Genomic DNA, 18885 nt, shown 5'->3' with positions numbered 1-18885 from the left:
CTCAGTTGAATGACCAGTCTTGAAACCTGACTGGTTTGGATCAAGAAGGTCATTCTGAGAGAGATAGCAGGAGAGTTGGCTAGAGACGGCACGCTCAAGAGTTTTGGAGAGAAAAGAAAGAAGGGATACTGGTCTGTAGTTGTTGACATCGGAGGGATCGAGTGTAGGTTTTTTGAGGAGGGGTGCAACTCTCACTCTCTTGAAGACAGAAGGGACATAGCCAGCGGTCAAGGATGAGTTGATGAGTGAGGTGAGGTAAGGGAGAAGGTCTCCAGAAATGGTCTGGAGAAGAGAGGAGGTGATAGGGTCAAGCGGGCAGGTTGTTGGGTGGCCGGTCGTCACAAGTTGCAAGATTTCATCTGGAGAGAGAGGGGAGAAAGAAGTAAAAGCATAGGGTAGGGCAGTGTGAGCAGGACCAGCGGTGTCATTTGACTTAATAAATGAGGATTGAATGTCGTTAACCTTCTTTTCAAAATGGTTGACGAAGTCATCCACAGAGAGGGAGGAGGAAGAGGATTCAGCAGGGAGGAGAAGGTGGCAAAGAGCTTCTTAGGGTTAGAGGCAGAGGCTTGAAATTTAGAGTGGTAGAAAGTGGCTTTAGCAGCAGAAACAGAGGAAGAAAATGTAGAGAGGAGGGAGTGAAAAGATGACAGGTCCGCAGGGAGTCTAGGATAGTGCTGTTGGAGTGACTTAATCTGTCAATGATTTGTAAGGCTGGCCAGCCTGGCTGTGTGGGTAGAGTTGTACACTGGGGGTCCGTGTGTGAGTGGGGGTCCTGGAGTAACTGTTTCAGCTGAGTTCTCTGAGCTGTCTTATTGGACGGCAGCTGGGGAGGGTCAAACAGAGCGCCGACCCGTGTGCGTTGAACAAGCAAGTATGGAACCGGTGGGGGGAGAACTATTTATTCGAAGCCTCAGCTAGGGGAGTTTGGGGGAGGGAGGGTGTGTGTGCGGGCAGGCCTGTTTGTTTGCGTTTAAGGAGTGGTGGGGGAAGGGTGGAGTGGAGTCAGCTGTGGGCTATATAGAGGGCTTTGTCTTGTGCAGGTCATTTACTTCAGAGCTGGGGATTGTGGTTTAGTATTATGAATCTGCATATTGCTGCAGATCTTGCACGAAAGAGTTGCCAAACCTTAAAATCCTATAATCTAAAATCACGGTCAGATCCCCAAAAAAGTGAGATTACTAAGAGATTTTACTGAAGGTTACCCATGAAGGCTAGCCTATATCTCTATCTCAATTGCTCAAAATGTAGGGTATGGTTAGGGTTTTGGTTAGGCCCAATGCATCTGTTGGCTCTGTTAATCTCCTTCTTCCTAACCACAGACTGGAGAGAGCCAGTAAGCACATACCCTACTGGGCATGTGCGTGAGCAGCAATCGTTCACCTTTTCACCACTCTACAATGGAACAGCTGTTTGAGCGTGGCACCCCCCCTGCTCTCTCCTGATTGGTCAGTAAGGAGTTAGTCACTGTGCAACTGGCAGTGACTGGATGGCAACAAAGACTCTGCGAGACCTTGTTACGGCGCCGTTTCTCTAGAGAGAAATCAAATTATTCACGAGAGAAATTAGGCCAAGAACTATGTGGGATGCTGGGCTGATTGGAAGTTGTAGTTTTCATTAGGCAAATATTCTACTTAATTACCAAGTTTCTGCGCTGAACTTAACTTCCATGACCATAATCCATTGCGCCTGTTTCTGGCCACAGACAGTAGCACATACACACACACACACACACACACACACAGACCTTTCTGTAGTGGACCTGTCGCACACAGTGTTGCCAACTAATTTTCAGGGGAAGTTGCTAGAGGCAGGTAGATTTGTTGCTAAATGATGTTGTGATGTCATTGCGTGATTACGTAGAATACACAATAACGTTACTCAAAGTGACTGGCCATCTCGGCGACAAATATGATTTGACATTTGTTAGTTTAGATTTGTTTGTTTATTATCACATATTTTTATTTGAAAAAGTAATATCTCCGTGTAGCTCAGTTGGTAGAGCATGGCACTTGCAACGCCAGGGTTGTGGGTTCGATTCCCATGGGGGCCAGTATGGAAATGTATGCACTCACTTAACTGTAAATCGCTCTGGATAAGAGCATCTGCTAAATGACTAAAATGTAAATGTAATATAAACACAACACATTTTATATGATCAGATCTTTTTATTTTTAAACACAACACATTGAATTATTGAACAATTACACATTATTGAACAATTACATTTTATTTATTTTCTTAAAACTAGTAAACCTACACATTCTGAACAATTATAGTTTTGTGCAATGTATTGGTTGTTAGTTAACATGCTACCTAACTGATCAACAATTATAGGTACAAGCTAATGACAAGGTATATATGCTATTTTATTGAACAAGCAACTTAACTGAAATAATGATGCGTGCGCTAGGCATCTCTCTCCAGCTCTCTCCAGGTTGTTGTGCTGCTTGGCTGGCCTGCTGCTGCCTGTGCACGAGCTGAGCGCCTGCTGCTGACATCACAATGCACTTTTGCAGCCAGTGTGTGACAGAGAAAATAGTTTTTGTCATTTAGAGGGAAAATGTGTGCATTTTAGCGTTTGAGTCACTTTTCAAAAGTTGCTAAAAGTTCCTGTTTGGAAAAAAAGTTGCCAGGGCAGTCTGAAAAGTTTCTAGATATAGCAACACAATTGCTAAATTGGCATCACTGAACTCGCACAAGATATTTAGCATAAAGTCAGTCCCCCGCTGTATGGGGATCAAGCTTTCACTCTTCGACTGCCTTCATGTCTGACAACATTGAAAGAAGGGAACTGTCGCTTTTTTACTTTACGGACGGCTTTTTGTAGGCACTAACAGGCTAACTGCCATGGCTAGTTGGCCAAAGCCTATGAGGATTTTTCTTTTTGTAGGGTTTTTGGATAAACGCTGAAAATAAGGTCTGTGGTAAACACACGCTTAGGCGATCTTAAATGTTTTGTTGTATGAGATAATCTAATCAGATAACATCAATTTTTATGGATTTTGTAGCATTTATGTAATCAAAACAAGTAAAAAGCTAATGATGTGCTAACATGTAAAAAATTAAACTACACCTCAGATCGCATGCCTTTTATGTCTAGCTAACAGGCTTAGTTTACCTTATCAGACAGACCCAAAGTTTTTTCTGGACAACATCGTCCGGGAACCGATAAAATGAGCACCTTCCCGCTGAAGAGATGGTTGCAGCCTGGAGCAGACCAATATACCACCCTTGTGTTTTTGTTCAAGCTGGTAAGCAGGAAGCTAACTAGCTTTTTGGCGGACTGTAGCATAGACTAGTGTGCGTGGTCGGCGTAGTGACGTGAGAATTTTTACGACTGATGTTGTAGTTCCATTTCTGATAGTTAGCGACTTGTTAGCAACTGACTTATTTTGAGCACATAAAGGTCATCCATCTTATCTGACTGATATTATTTAATAGAAAAAAATGTATAAGATCTCCTGAGCCTGCGTAGGAATGCCCAATGAACCAAAGGTATAAAATGCTAACTAATTTCCGTTTTTTGGGACTACAAGCTGGCGAGCTCTACGGCACAGAGACAGTTCATGAGGTAGCTCTACCCGATTTGATAGTTGAAGTAGTTGCTAATAAGCAGTCTTGAAAGTATGCCTTATCCACTTTTGAAGAACTAGTCAAATTGAAGAACTAGTAAAACTACTAGCCTAGCTAAATAGGATGAATCGTTCAATGGGGAGCACAGAGAACATTAGATGGTTGTCTGGCTGCTACTGCCTGAGCAGAGATGGGATAAGACTAAGTTTAAGGGATTAAAAATAAGTAATATACACAACTTAAATATGTTATTAAAGTAAGTAATGTGAATAAATTATGATTAGTGATAAGCAGTAATGGGCATTCACTACCATCATGGGGCTCTTTATTAATTGTTATTATTCATTCAACCCACTGTCAGGAAAAAGGCAGGTGATGGCTGAGGGAAGCTCAAATCATTTTAATGTCATTATTTGATCATTTATTTAATGTTTTTGTTTGTTTGTAAGGAAACAGAAATTGAAAAATGAATATTTTTCAAATAATAGAACCGAAACCGAACCAATCTCAAAAAGCACTAATCGCTCAGCACTAGTTTATAGAGATGTAAATCACCTTGGTTCTCTGTTTGTCGAGCATGAAAAGCTCAAGCCTAGTATCTAATGCCATAGAATTCACACAACTGCCTTGGGCTTAAGCCAATAGAAACATACATTTTATTTCCCCCACTAGTTGTAACGCAATAACTCCAGTAACTCAATTCAACTAGCCTAAATATAATTTTGTTTTGTTATAGGTTCCTAGAACTCAAACTAAAACAGTTGCTAGCACTGCTCTGGTGGTGGGTGATTTGATGAGATGTGAAGATGGCAGTATGTGTGGAATAGCTGTGGTGGTGATACACCACCATTGATGCCTTTGGCCCTACATGCCCTTCTCCATGAAAACCAGGAGTCAGCCCCTATAACCTGTTATATTAGGAGAGGGGATGAGGATGGTGTCCGCTGAGGGCCAGGGCTTTGTTTTGGGTGTGTAGTGGTTGTATGCTGGGCCTAGCTTGGTTGTCATCTTATTTCCTTTTCTGAAGAGTTGGTCAACATGAATTTGAGAAACAATACAACATGTTCTGCGTCATCCTGACAAAGGAGTCATGCACACCTACAGTTTAAGTTTACGTACACTTAGGTTGGAGTCATTAAAACTCGTTTTTAAACCACTCCACAAATTTCTTGTTAACAAACTATGGTTTTGGCAAGTCGGTTAGGACATCTACTTTGTGCATGACACAAGTAATTTTTCCAACAATTGTTTACAGATTATTTCACTTATAATTCACTGTATCACAATTCCAGTGGGTCAGAAGTGTACATACACTAAGTTGACTGTGCCTTTAAACAGCTTGGAAAATTCCAGAAATGATGTCATGGCTTTAGAAGCTTCTGATAGGCTAATTTACATAATTTGAGTCAATTGTAGGTGTACCTGTTGATGTATTTCAAGGCCTACCTTCAAACTCAGTGCCTCTGCTTGACATCATGGGAAAATCCAAAGAAATCAGCCAAGACCTCAGAAAAAAAATGTCGACCTCCACAAGTCTGGTTCATCCAAACGCCTGAAGGTACCACGTTCATCTGAGCAAACAATAGTAAGCAAGTATAAACACCATGGGACCACACAGCCGTCATACCGCTCAGGAAGGAGACGCGTTCTGTCTCCTAGAGTTGAACGTACTTTATAATATAATAATATGCCATTTAGCAGACGCTTTTATCCAAAGCGACTTACAGTCATGTGTGCATAAGTCTTTGGTGCGAAAAGTGCAAATCAATCCTAGAACAACAGCGAAGGACCTTGTGAAGATGCTGGAGGAAATCGGTACAACATTATCTGTATCCACAGTAAAACGAGTCCTATATATCGACATAACCAGAAAGGCCGCTCAGCAAGGAAGAAGCCACTGCTCCAAAACCGCCATAAAAAAACCCAGACTATGGTTTGCAACTGCACATGGGGACAAAGATTGTACTTTTTGGAGAAATGTCCTCTGGTCTGATGAAACAAAAATAGAACTGTTTGGCCATAATGACCATCGTTATGTTTTGAGGAAAAAGGGGGATGCTTGCAAGACGAAGAACACCATCCCGACGTGAAGCACGGGGGTGGCAGCATCATGCTGTGGGGGTGCTTTGCTGCAGGTGGGACTGGTGCACTTCACAAAATAGATGGCATCATGAGGAAGGAAAATTGTGGATATATTGAAGCAACATCTCAAGACATCAGTCAGGAAGTTAAAGCTTGGTCGCAAATGGGTCTTCCAAATGGACAATGACCCCAAGCATACTTCTAAAGTTGTGGCAAAATGGCTTAAGGACAACAAAGTCAAGGTATTGGAGTGGCCATCACAAATCCCTGACCTCAATTCTATAGAAAAGTTGTGGGCAGAACTGAAAAAGCGTGTGCGAGCGAGGAGGCCTACAAACCTGATTCAGTTACACCAGCTCTGTCAGGAGGAATGGGCCAAAATTCAGCCAACTTATTGTGGGAAGCTTGTGGAAGGCTACCTGAAATGTTTGACCCAAATTAAACAATTTAAAGGCAATGCTACCAAATACTAATTGAGTGTATGTAAACTTCTGACCCACTGGGAATGTGATGAAAGAAATAAAAGCTGAAATAAGTCATTCTCTCTACTATTATTCTGACATTTCACATTCTTAAAATAAAGTGGTGATCCTAACTGACCTAAGACAGGGAATTTTTACTAGGATTAAATGTCAGGAATTGTGATAAACTGAGTTTAAATGTGTTTGGCTGAGGTGTATGTAAACTTATGACTTCAACTGTAACCTCACAAATGTCATTTTTAAATTTTTCTTTCTGAAATTCATTTGTCAGAAAGACAATTCATCAAATGTACATTATTGGACTAGGCCTATATTATTATTATTATTATTATTATTATTATTATTATTATTATTATTATTATTATTATTATTATTATTATTATTATTATTATTCTGTGACTGAACTACCTGTCATGCCATTGTGTTTGCACGTCTGTGATTTCAGTGCCTGAAATACAAGGTTTATTTAAAGGGATACTGCGAGATTCTGGCAATTAAGCCATTTTTATGACTGCCTGCAGTATGAAGAAAGTTGGAGGTAGTTAACTAGTGCGAGCCAATGCTAACTAGCTTTAGCACAATGACTGGAAGTCTACAGGTACTGTAGCATACACTAGATGGATTGCAGTTTTCTGGTTGTCAACTCTACAGTCCAAGCCAGCTGAAGATGGAGCGGTTTCTGGGTAGGCCTAGGATGTTTTTAGTGACAGTTTTATTTTTAGGGTCTCTATAGCTGTGTAAGAGTGCTGTGTCTGGAGAAGGGGTCGTGTGGGTTCGGGACCCCTCAGGAAACCCAAACCCTTCCTGGGCTGACAGGACAGGCTCCTGACGGGGCTGCAGGTTTGGCAGCTGTCCTGCTCTCTGATGAGAGACCAAGGTAGCTTGAAGTCCTAAATAAGCCCAGCAGTTTTTCCTGACCACGTGAACTGACTTGTAACATGGGAGCCCAGGTTTTTCCTCGAACTAAGGCTTATGGTTTTTCCTGGTCAGTTCACATGGTCAAGACAAACTCTCGGCCCTAGTCATGATGAAGTCCAGGCAAGGGCCATGAGTTGAGAGTGTGGAGACTTGCACAAAGGCAATGTTTTTGTCAACAGGTCAAAATAGTTGACTAGACCCCGTCCTTGATAGGTTTACCATGATGGCTTCTGACCATCTGAACCACAGCCATCACAGTTTATTTAGACTGCTTGCTTTCCTCCATATATGGTTGAAGGCAGAAACATTTATTCTCTCTTGCTCTCTGTCTCTGTTAGATGGTCAGGTCATCCCTCTGGTGGAGCTTTCAGCCAAGCAGGTGGCGTTCCACATCCCATTTGAGGTGGTGGAGAAGGTTTACCCTCCTGTCCCTGAGCAGCTGCAGCTCCGCATCGCCTACTGGAGCTTCCCTGAGAATGAAGAGGACATCCGGTAAGGCTGGACGTACACACACTCTGAAGTCTATCTGAGATCGTCTCGGATTTCCGTAATATGTTCAGCTATCTCTGGAGACACTTCGATCTTTGTGGGAATGTTGTTAAAGGCCCAATGCAGTCAAAATTATGTTTTACCGTGTTTTGTATCAGATTGTACAACAGCTAAAACTTATACTGGTTGAGAATACAATTTACACAGGACCTTCTAATCAGCATGATTTTTTCCATGGTTGGAGTTTTGGCTTGCCTGGTGACATCACCAGGCAGTATAAGTTAGACCATAAAGAGTTCCAAACCTCTGCCAATAATGGATAGCATTCAGGTTACATATCCACATTTTTGTTTATTTTTGACAATTTTAATGGAAACCTATATTATAGTAAGGTACTTAATTGTTTCCCAGAAATGATTTTATATCGAAATGAAAACTGCTGCATTGGCCCTTTTTTAAAGGAATGACAAAGCAATTATATGACATGAGGCTTATTGTACAGCTTACTCACTGTCTTTCTAAATCACATTCCATTTCAGCTTATCACACACCCACTCACTTACATTCACTAAATCACTCACAACATTCACTCACGCCAAATACACAGGAACACTCACAAAAACAATTTATGCAAATGGCTGGCACAACTTCAGAGTGGACATAGTGATCTCATCCCCCTCTCTCTGTGGATCTCCCTCTGCAGGCTGTACTCGTGTCTGGCCAACGGCAGCCCAGATGAGTTCCAGCGAGGGGAGCAGCTGTACAGGATGAGGGCTGTTAAGGACCCTCTGCAGATAGGTGAGCACTGAGCAGTGGCCTTCACCTATACCATCAAAGCACTAAGACAACAGTAGCACAGAAGGCTGAACTCTCTAAACTTCCTACAAACCTCCATAAAGTCGTCCTGGTCACACATTGTGTAGGCTTGTGCCACAGCCACACACTCACCCTGTGCTTTGGGCTTCAAAAACTAGTTGAGCATTTATCTAGTTGAGCATTAATCCCAGGTCAGATGCTGTGTTCACCTCAGTGGTGTGGGGTCCTGGTGGAGCTGCTGCATTTCTCTGCTCATCCCAGATGACTGGATTAGAGCAGTCGGACAGGCAGGCAGGATGTGTGGGGATTACAGGCGCTTTAATGGCCCTAAATGTTCCTAACAGCGCCTTACTCACCAGCTGTAACAGATAGAGCACGCCACTCTCACTGCTCATTACTAGGGCCCAGAGTTTTTCCTGACCCTGTGACCTGATCAGGAAAAACTGTGGCCACTACTGTTTTTTTCCCAGTCAGGTTACTTGGCTATATTTATCACTAATCATTAGCCGTTGACTTTGCCAACCCCCAGTTCATTAGTAGAAAGAGAACTCGGTGTAGCGTAATAGTGTAGGAATGCTACTGTTGTACTGTGCCACAGGGGTGAAATATAGTGCGTAGACCTGCTATTACATGGGCCACATCAATAGGCACCTAGGGTCAACCACAAGCCAAGCAGCCTGCCCCAACACACTGGATGTACAACTAAATGAATGGGTTATTAATCGATTACTCTCAACATCACTGAGATGCCAGCTAGGATCAAAAGTCTTGCAGTGAAATGCCCTTTTATGCACTGCTCAACAGTGGTTCATGCTTATAAGTTATGTTAAAGAAAATGCTTGTTAAGTGAAAGCCAATATCTAGAGATGTAAACTTTCCCACTGTATTAAAACTTGGAGGGGCATATACCTTTTTCAAGGACTTCCGTAACGACCCAAGGGTTCTGATTTTAAAATGTTAACAAACATTTTGAAAGCAAGCACTTTCTCTTTGTTATCTGCTCTGAGTGTACTTCATTGTTTTCCTGCTAGCCCAGGGTATGTCATTCAGTGCTGTATTAGGTTAAACGCATTAGAGCTCATTGTGAGGTAATGGAAACCCTGTCTCCCAGTGGAAATAGTAGGGGTGGAGGAGGCGTTAGACTGCCAGGTAGAAGCAGAAAGACTGGAGCAGGAACAGAGCTCAGCTCTCTGAAGGGGGCCTATTATGTTGAATCTGGAACAGTTACGCTGAGTTGTTCCTCTACTTCCATTCCCAACCTGTCCAGTTGGTAAAAGCTTTTGGCCAACCTTTGTACTCTCTCCCCCTCTCCCTCTCTCTCCTCCTATCTCCTAGTCTCTCCATGTGCATGGAAATAAAACTGCCTTTAATTTCCTGTCTGGCAGCCCAGGCTCAGGCCATATTACAGCGCTGCTGCTGCACAATGTCGGCCAATGGCTGGCTCACCATTACAGTGGCAGCCCCAGCACTCTAAGTTTTCCTCGCCCTCTTTATCATAATAACACTATTTGTCATTCCTTTGCTCCAGTCTCATTGCCTGCCACAGACAAGCAGATGGACCTTTCAGAGCTGATATTATCCCCTCTTTCTTTCGCTCTGTCCCTCTGTTTCTCTCTCTCTCTCACACAGGTTTCCACCTCAGTGCCACCGTGGTGTCGCCCCAGGCTGGCCAATCAAAAGGGGCGTACAATGTGGCTGTCATGTTCGACCGCTGCCGCATCACCTCCTGCAGTTGCACCTGCGGGGCCGGGGCCAAGTGGTGCGCACATGTGGTGGCCCTCTGCCTCTTCAGGATCCACAACGTGAGTTTAGAGTACAGACAAGGCATTACCGCATGAATACACCTATACTGTACACCTTTGTGCTGTAGTATAGACAGTATATGTGTGAGTGAGTTAGTGTAGCACTGGGATAACGGTCAAATCCATTTCAATTCAGGAACTTTTACCCCGGCACAGACAAGCCATAGCCTATAGACCGGATCACAACGTCCCAACAATAATTTGTGCGCAGCTCAGAGTTAAAAGGCTGTGTGTTATTGTCATAGATAGCTAGCAACAACGACTAGAAGCTGCTGTGCGGTGAATTGTAGATTTCTTGTTTCAGCTAGTTGTATTTATTTTTTCAATAAACATTTGTAGACTAAATATAACTTACTTACATGTTGTCAAGAGTCCTTTGACTATAAGCCAACCCTGTCTGTTTTTACCTCGTAGTTGCGCACCCAGCAGTTTTGTTGGTAAACACCCCACCTTCCACAGTGTAGGTGGGTCTTGCAGGGTCTGATGGTATGTGTGTGTGCAGGAATGAGTGTGTAGGCACAGTTCAGCCTTGGAAGTTATGTTCAGATGTTTCGAGATCATATGAACCCTTGGCAAAGCTGATTATGCCAGCCATGATCAGAATCAGAAAAGTAACTTTTAACTCTCAATCCTCATATTTGTTTTCCACTGGAATACAACCCTCTTGCTCTATCTCGCTCGGTAATTATCAGTCCAGGTGAGAGCCTAGTCTCCCATAGCCATATCCCCACTCCCCGCTGTGCAGGTTTTATCTCCCACTTCATTCTCTGTCAGCTGTTCTGTCACATGCGTGCGCGCACACACACACCTCCATAGCTTTCTTGTGACCTTTTGTCAGCCCCACATGGACCCTCATTAGCCATTATTGTATTGAATGGGTGGATAGACTGTAAAGTAATGAACAGCTTTCAGGCCCAGATAGGTGTGCTGTGCGTTAGTCACCCTTCTCTGTGAAAGTAGATATTGAAGCCTGTCGCCCTGGGTGGCGCAATGTTATGCTTAGACCTTTCCATTCAGTCTCCTCACTCTGTAGCCTTGAGAGGTGCCATTTTGTCATGACAAAACCGATATCATCACTCCAAATGCTAAGCGGGGCACTTATTTCATTGCCCTCTCATGAATTGGACATCAAATAATGAGATGTCTTCAAATGAATGCTGCTACAGGTATTATGAGAAATACAGACACACTAGTGTGGTCCTCTGTAGCTCAGCTGGTAGAGCATGGCGCTTGTAATGCCAAGGTAGTGGGTTCGATCCCCGGGACCACCCATTCACAAAAAAAATGTATGCATGCATGACTGTAAGTTGCTTTGGATAAAAGCGTCTGCTAAATGGCTTATTATTATTATTTATTATTATTAGTAGTGCAGTTTTTTGGGGGTTATGTTAAAATGGGAGCCATCAGGTGTAGATGGGCTTGAAATAGTCCATTATTTATTACCAGTTTTATTTGCTAAAATTCAGTGTCTTGAGTCGGTGTCTCCTGAGAGCACATTCACACTGTGTCAGAATATAGTCGTATCCTTTTTAAAGGCACTGTGGTTTCAACAGGAAATGATCGAAGTGTGAATTTTCATAGACACCGACTGAACCCAGTCTGAGTCTTCCGTGTTTCTCTCACTAGGGCGCATGTGCACACTACGTGCACACACAAGCACGCACACAGTGCAACTTGGCAGTGCTCAATTAGTTCCACATTATGAAACCACTCCAAAAGATCAATGTGATAAATACTGAACACACACACCGCACACAAGAACGCTTGACTGTTAAGTGTGTAAAGCAACTTACATGAACATCCCTAAAGATCTGTTACATCTGACGACCTCAAAGCATCATATTATGAAATGTTTTGGTCAGAGAACATTCTAATAGAACCAACAGAAGTGCCTCACCGCAAAGTAGAATAACTGCTTCTAAAAGGTTGGGGGTTAGGGGGAGTGTGGGCAATGGGCATATCTGCTGATTATATAATCCTATTAAAGAGCATGAAATGTTCTTTAGCAGAGTATTAGAGCACAAGCCGCTGTCCCTCCCCATCTCGCTATTCCTGCTATTTACCCTGGCTATTAGTCCACACTCAGCCCACCATTATCATTATATCATCCCCTCTGTTCCTTTCTCTGGTCTACATCCTGGGCTAGGAATCCCAAGGGTTTCCACTCCCATTCACCACACAGTAGCAGCAGACTACCCTTCTCTCTCTTTTCCCCCTCTCTCTAGTCTTTTTTCATGTGAGATATATTGTAATCACTTTCTGTGGTGGTGGTGGTGGTGTCTCATTCTGTACTACCCACCTCTCCAGGGAACATTCCATATTCCCTTTAATGACCTTCTGGAGAGCCAACCAGAGAATAAGCCTTCATCATCAAACTCTGGCCTGGCCCATCTCTCTGCCATGTATTATGCATGGGCCACATTCTCCCATTTGCAAATGAGGGGGATCTCTGCACTGCTCCACAGTGGAGCAATAGCCTTGGAGGCATGCAGAAGGTATAGCTCAGCAGTAGGCAGCACTCTCACTGCAGTCTTAATAAAGACATCACACATCAGAGACTGCTCCGCAGCCTCATGGTCACAGCTAGCTAAGTGTTCTAGGCCAGGGGTCACCAGTTGACTATGGTGTGGAGTTCTTGTTGTGAAGAGGGAGATGGAGGCTCAATGAGTCTTGTAGTGTAGTGACAGTATGGTTAATGATTGTGAATCTGATTTTGAAGTTTGTTGCACACCTACAGTTTATATTTGAATTATCTGTTTATATCTGTTTTATCTGCATTTAAACTCACTGTGTGAACAGGAAACGGAGCAAGGTGAGATCCTAAATGTACACTAATGCTGTCACCGCTGTGTTTGTCTGCCAGGCGTCTGCAGTGTGCCTGCGAGCCCCTGTGTCAGAGTCCCTGTCCCGGCTGCAGAGGGACCAGCTGCAGAAGTTTGCCCAGTACCTCATCAGTGAGCTTCCCCAACAGGTAAGACTGTTGAACCACACTAGTTGGCTAGATTGTATGTATTAGCACTAGCAACACTGTTGAATCCCAGACACATACAGTGGGGGGAAAAAAGTATTTAGTCAGCCACCAATTGTGCCAGTTCTCCCACTTAAAAAGATGAGAGGCCTGTAATTTTCATCATAGGTACACGTCAGCTATGACAGACAAATTGAGAATTTTTTTCTCCAGAAAATCACATTGTAGGATTTTTAATGAATTTATTTGCAAATTATGGTGGAAAATAAGTATTTGGTCACCTACAAACAAGCAAGATTTCTGGCTCTCACAGACCTGTAACTTCTTTAAGAGGCTCCTCTGTCCTCCACTCGTTACCTGTATTAATGGCACCTGTTTGAACTTGTTATCAGTATAAAAGACACCTGTCCACAACCTCAAACAGTCACACTCCAAACTCCACTATGGCCAAGACCAAAGAGCTGTCAAAGGACACCAGAAACAAAATTGTAGACCTGCACCAGGCTGGGAAGACTGAATCTGCAATAGGTAAGCAGCTTGGTTTGAAGAAATCAACTGTGGGAGCGATTATTAGGAAATGGAAGACATACAAGACCACTGATAATCTCCCTCGATCTGGGGCTCCACGCAAGATCTCACCCCATGGGGTCAAAATGATCACAAGAACGGTGAGCAAAAATCCCAGAACCACACGGGGGGACCTAGTGAATGACCTGCAGAGAGCTGGGACCAAAGTAACAAAGCCTACCATCAGTAACACACTACGCCGCCAGGGACTCAAATCCTGCAGTGCCAGATGTGTCCCCCTGCTTAAGCCAGTACATGTCCAGGCCCGTCTGAAGTTTGCTAGAGTGCATTTGGATGATCCAGAAGAGTATTGGGAGAATGTCATATGGTCAGATGAAACCAAAATAGAACATTTTGGTAAAAACTCAACTCGTCGTGTTTGGAGGACAAAGAATGCTGAGTTGCATCCAAAGAACACCATACCTACTGTGAAGCATGGGGGTGGAAACATCATGCTTTGGGGCTGTTTTTCTGCAAAGGGACCAGGACGACTGATCCGTGTAAAGGAAAGAATGAATGGGGCCATGTATCGTGAGATTTTGAGTGAAAACCTCCTTCCATCAGCAAGGGCATTGAAGATGAAACGTGGCTGGGTCTTTCAGCATGACAATGATCACAAACACACCGCCCGGGCAACGAAGAAGTGGCTTCGTAAGAAGCATTTCAAGGTCCTGGAGTGGCCTAGCCAGTCTCCAGATCTCAACCCCATAGAAAATCTTGGGAGTGAGTTGAAAGTCCGTGTTGCCCAGCGACAGCCCCAAAACATCACTGCTCTAGACAGCAACAGTGTGTGAAAACCTTGTGAAGACTTACAGAAAACGTTTGACCTGTGTCATTGCCAACAAAGGGTATATAACAAAGTATTGAGAAACTTTTGTTATTGACCAAATACTTATTTTCCACCATAATTTGCAAATAAATTCATTAAAAATCCTACAATGTGATTTTCTGGAAAAACTTTTTCTCATTTTGTCTGTCATAGTTGACGTGTACCTATGATGAAAATTACAGGCCTCTCTCATCTTTTTAAGTGGGAGAACTTGCACAATTGGTGGCTGACTAAATACTTTTTTCCCCCACTGTATCTCAATCCCTTTTAGGCTCCAAAAACTATTAGATAATGTGGTTTATGTACTTAAGGTCACCAAGTTAGTCATAAAAATACATTTAGTTTAGTGTAAGAACAATATTGTATGTTTTACCTCCCATTGGCTTGGTTTGTAGCGGTAGCTGTCCTCAGCCTGTAACCGGCCCAGTCTCAATACTCCCTTTGTCTGCCCTCTGTGCTACTGAGATAAATAACACACAGTAGCTTCATTGTCTCCTTATGTATTGCAGTCAGTAGTGCAGTGTTGCTCACTGTAATGTTACTCATCTCTAAGGCCAATTGAATTTCTTAGCTGTAATTAGAGTCTTGTGTTCAAAAGTTAGAATTTAACAAGTAGCCCCCCCGAAACAATGGTGAAACAGATTTGTTATAACTTATCATTAACTGATCTGAAACAGATTATATCATACTCATTTAAACCTGGTCTGTTATTTTTCTCCTTCAGATTTTGCCCACAGCCCAGAGGCTCCTGGATGAGCTCCTGTCTTCCCAGTCCACAGCCATCAACACAGTGTGTGGGGCTCCAGGTATGCCCTGCCTGCCTGGCTGTCTGTGCTTCTGTTTGCCTCCTGCAGGGGGCAGCCTCTACTCATCTCACATGGGTTCATAATGTGGTTGGAGATAATGATAAGTCAAAGGGCTTTTTATTTATTGTATGGGGTGTATCTCACCACTTCCATAACCAATATGAGATGGGGGTTGCTTCCCACACCCTCAACTGTAGATAGACCCCTATCTCTGACCATTTGTACTTAAGGCGTTTGCATGCTTATGTGCTTAGAGCACGCTGTAGGGTGGTTCAGATGGCATGCGTTTCCCAAATATCAGCTAAAAACAGTTCTTTACATTTGCTGTATGTTTGTTGTATTGTATTTCTTGGGCTTTCTGTTTACTCCCTGCCTCCTGTGTACAGATCCCACTGCTGGCCCCTCGGCCTCTGACCAGAGCACCTGGTATCTAGATGAGTCCACGCTCAGTGACAACATCAAGAAGACGCTGCATAAGTTCTGTGGCCCCTCTCCTGTGGTCTTCAGGTAAGAGAGCAAAGACATGCATGATCAAAGTGGGGTATATTAAGAAGAGGACAAAGTATGTGTGTGGAAATGTACTTGCTAATCTTTCTAGTGTGTCTGCCCTCCCGGTGCAGTGACGTCAACTCCATGTACCTGTCATCCACGGAGCCCCCGGCTGCGGCAGAGTGGGCGTGTCTGCTGAGACCTCTGAGGGGGCGGGAGCCTGAGGGGATCTGGAACCTCCTGTCCATCGTCAGGGAGATGTTCAAGAGGAGAGACAGCAACGCTGCACCCCTTCTAGAGATCCTCACTGAGCAGTGTCTCACTTATGAACAGGTAACACACACACACACACACGTACACACACGTTACATACATACTTATACACACATGATAGGACAGAGGTAACTGTTCTCTCCTCAGATTATTGGCTGGTGGTACAGCGTGCGTACGTCGGCGTCCCACAGCAGTGCCAGCGGGCACACAGGGCGCAGTAACGGGCAGTCGGAGGTGGCAGCCCACGCCTGCGCCAGCATGTGTGATGATATGGTGGTTCTGTGGAGGCTGGCTGTGCTAGACCCTACCATGAGCCCTCAGAGGTGAGGTCACTTCCCTTTCTGCATGTTTAACACTTAAGCTTGGTTTCCTACATCCACTAGAATAGTGTCTAATGCTGACAGCACAGCACTCCTCCTGTCTCTTACCTTCATTTCACTTCTCACTTTCACAACCGATCCCAGGTCCGAATCTGTCTGTGTTGGGTTGATAGACACTCCCTTTGAGGCTCTGAAGTTAATCTGATTAGATCAGTCAGTGTTTGGGACATTGAGTGTATTATAGATGAGGGCATCCTCCTGATTCACTGTGACATGTCTGCTTCTCAAGGCACAGAGCTGATTGCTGCTTGGCTTTCAGAGTGTTATGTTCTCTCGCTCGACACACTGACAAAGACAAATGTGGAATGACAGTGTCACATTTCTCTGCAGAAAGCTCTTTGTGTGGCTGTGCGTGTCTTCCAGTTACGTTGGCAATTTTCTGAATGATACCCATTGTGTGTGTGTGACAATACATTGGCAATTATATTAATTGTGTGTGTGTGTGCCTTTGTGTGCTTGTTTGTTACTATAGTCTCTGCTCTGTGGCTCTTGTTTCCTGGACTGACTATAACAATGTTTATTTTTGCACCATTCTATAGGCGTTTGGAGCTGGCTTCCCAGCTCAAGCAGTGGCATCTGAAAGTGATTGAGATTGTGAAGCGAGGGCAACACCGCAAGTCCCTGGACAAACTGTTCCAGGGCTTCAAGCCGGCCGTGGAGTCCTGCTACTTCAACTGGGAGGTGGCATACCCACTGCCAGGTATCACCTACTGCAGCGCTGACAAGAAGAGCGCCTCCTTCTGCTGGGCCAGGGCAGTGCAGCAGCAGAGAGGAGCCAAGGCTGGCCTGGCTGGAGACTCCCCTGAACCTGGAGGAGGAGGGGGGAGATCTGGCAGCTCTGAGGGAGGTGGGGGAGACTACAAAGGCAGAAGTCCCCAACAAGAAGTGGCCGTCCGGCCCAAAGAGACCATTGTGAGCAAGAGGAAGGGGTTGTCGGCCGGGGGTGGAGGAGGGGTCCTAGTTCGGCTAGGGGGCAGTGTGTCTCTCTCTCTAGAGGAGGGCAGTAGTAAGGGGATGTACAAAGGCGCAGGTTCCTCCTCGTCCACTGGGGGCAAGGCTAAGCTGGCCCAGGGGGGGAAGTCGTCCTCCGGGGGATCAGGAGGGGTAGGGGGAAAACATCAAGCGGCCAAGCGGCGCACCAGCAGTGAGGACAGCTCCCTGGAGCCTGACATGGCCGAGCTGAGCCTGGATGACGGCTCCAGTCTGGCGCTGGGCGCTGAAGCCAGCAACACCTTTGACTTCATGCCCCCGCCGCCCGAGATGCTGCCCTCACCAAGCCCGCTACTCAGAGAGCCACACAAATACAGTGGGGGAGGGAAAGGGACTGGGAACATGCCCAAGGAGCGCGCCTTCGAGGGAAAACGTGTCACCCTTGCTTCCACCCTGCCTGCCGCTGAGTCCCAGTCCGCCTTCCCACCCAAGGAGAACGCCGCTGTCGTCCTGGAAGTTGCCGTGGAGAAGGAGGTAGAAGTGGAGGCAGAGATGGAGGTAAATGGAAATAAGGAGGCAGACCCCACTGGAGACGCTCGGCCCTCCACCTTGGTCGCTGTTGTAACCGTGACTGCTGCTGCCGCCAAGCCACCGCGTGGTGGGCGCCGAGAAACTGCCGTAGCACTGCCCAATCAGGCCCCAGCGGCAGGGGCAGAGGGAGACCCTGTTGGAGAGGATGACTACCAGGCTTACTACATGAATGCAGCCTCTGAGGAGGGGGCAGAGAGAGTGCCAGAGAACAACCATGAGGAGGAACCAGACATCTTTGCTGGGATCAAGCCACTGGAGCAGGAGGGCCAGATGGAGGTGCTGTTTGCATGTGCAGAGGCCCTCCACGCCCATGGTTACAGCAACGAGGCCTGCAGACTGGCAGTGGAGCTGGCTGGAGACCTGCTGGCCAACCCTCCAGACCTGAAGGTGGAGCAGCCCCAGACCAAGGGCAAGAAGAGCAAGGTGTCCACCAGCAGGCAGACCCAGGTGGCCACCAACACCCTGGTCAAGACCTCCTTCCTGCTGACGGTGCTGAGCGAGAGGCTGGAGCTCCACAACCTGGCCTTCAGCACGGGCATGTTCTCCCTGGAGCTGCAGAGGCCCCCAGCCTCCACCAAGGCCCTGGAGGTCAAGCTGGCCTACCAGGAGTCAGAGGTGGTGGCTCTGCTGAAGAAGATTCCTTTGGGCCTGGTGGAGATGACGTCCATACGGGACAGGGCCGAGCAGCTCCGAGACGGGAACTTCTGTGACTACAGGCCTGTCCTGCCCCTCATGCTGGCTAGCTTCATATTTGATGTGCTGTGTACCCCAGGTGACTCTCGCTACATAGGTTACGTTTTTATTTGCCAAAATGTAGTTTTCCACATTGTGATTCTCAGTTTTAACTCACACAATACATACAACAAACAGTACATATGCACACATAT

The 18885-nt window shown here is 45.3% G+C and overlaps 1 protein-coding gene across 8 annotated transcripts in view; it reads left to right on the top strand.

Moving 5' to 3' along the window:
- The window catches only part of LOC311134016 (zinc finger SWIM domain-containing protein 8-like), a 35650-nt gene that overhangs the window by 4963 nt on the left and 11802 nt on the right, over positions 1 to 18885 (top strand). For all 8 annotated transcript variants that reach the window (XM_084167635.1, XM_084167634.1, XM_084167633.1 and 5 more), the window contains exons 2-10: positions 7397 to 7550; positions 8251 to 8345; positions 9993 to 10165; positions 13029 to 13136; positions 15254 to 15335; positions 15722 to 15842; positions 15956 to 16157; positions 16245 to 16420; positions 17017 to 18770. In XM_084167635.1, the coding sequence (XP_084023761.1) occupies positions 7397 to 7550; positions 8251 to 8345; positions 9993 to 10165; positions 13029 to 13136; positions 15254 to 15335; positions 15722 to 15842; positions 15956 to 16157; positions 16245 to 16420; positions 17017 to 18770 (2865 nt within the window). The remainder of the gene's footprint in view (positions 1 to 7396; positions 7551 to 8250; positions 8346 to 9992; positions 10166 to 13028; positions 13137 to 15253; positions 15336 to 15721; positions 15843 to 15955; positions 16158 to 16244; positions 16421 to 17016; positions 18771 to 18885) is intronic.

This window comes from Coregonus lavaretus, assembly GCF_964263955.1.
Source record: "Coregonus lavaretus genome assembly, chromosome: 1".
Taxonomy (NCBI): Eukaryota; Metazoa; Chordata; class Actinopteri; order Salmoniformes; family Salmonidae; genus Coregonus; species Coregonus lavaretus.
The sequence above is the reverse complement of the archived record's forward strand: the minus strand, read 5'-3'. Positions and strand labels throughout refer to the sequence as shown.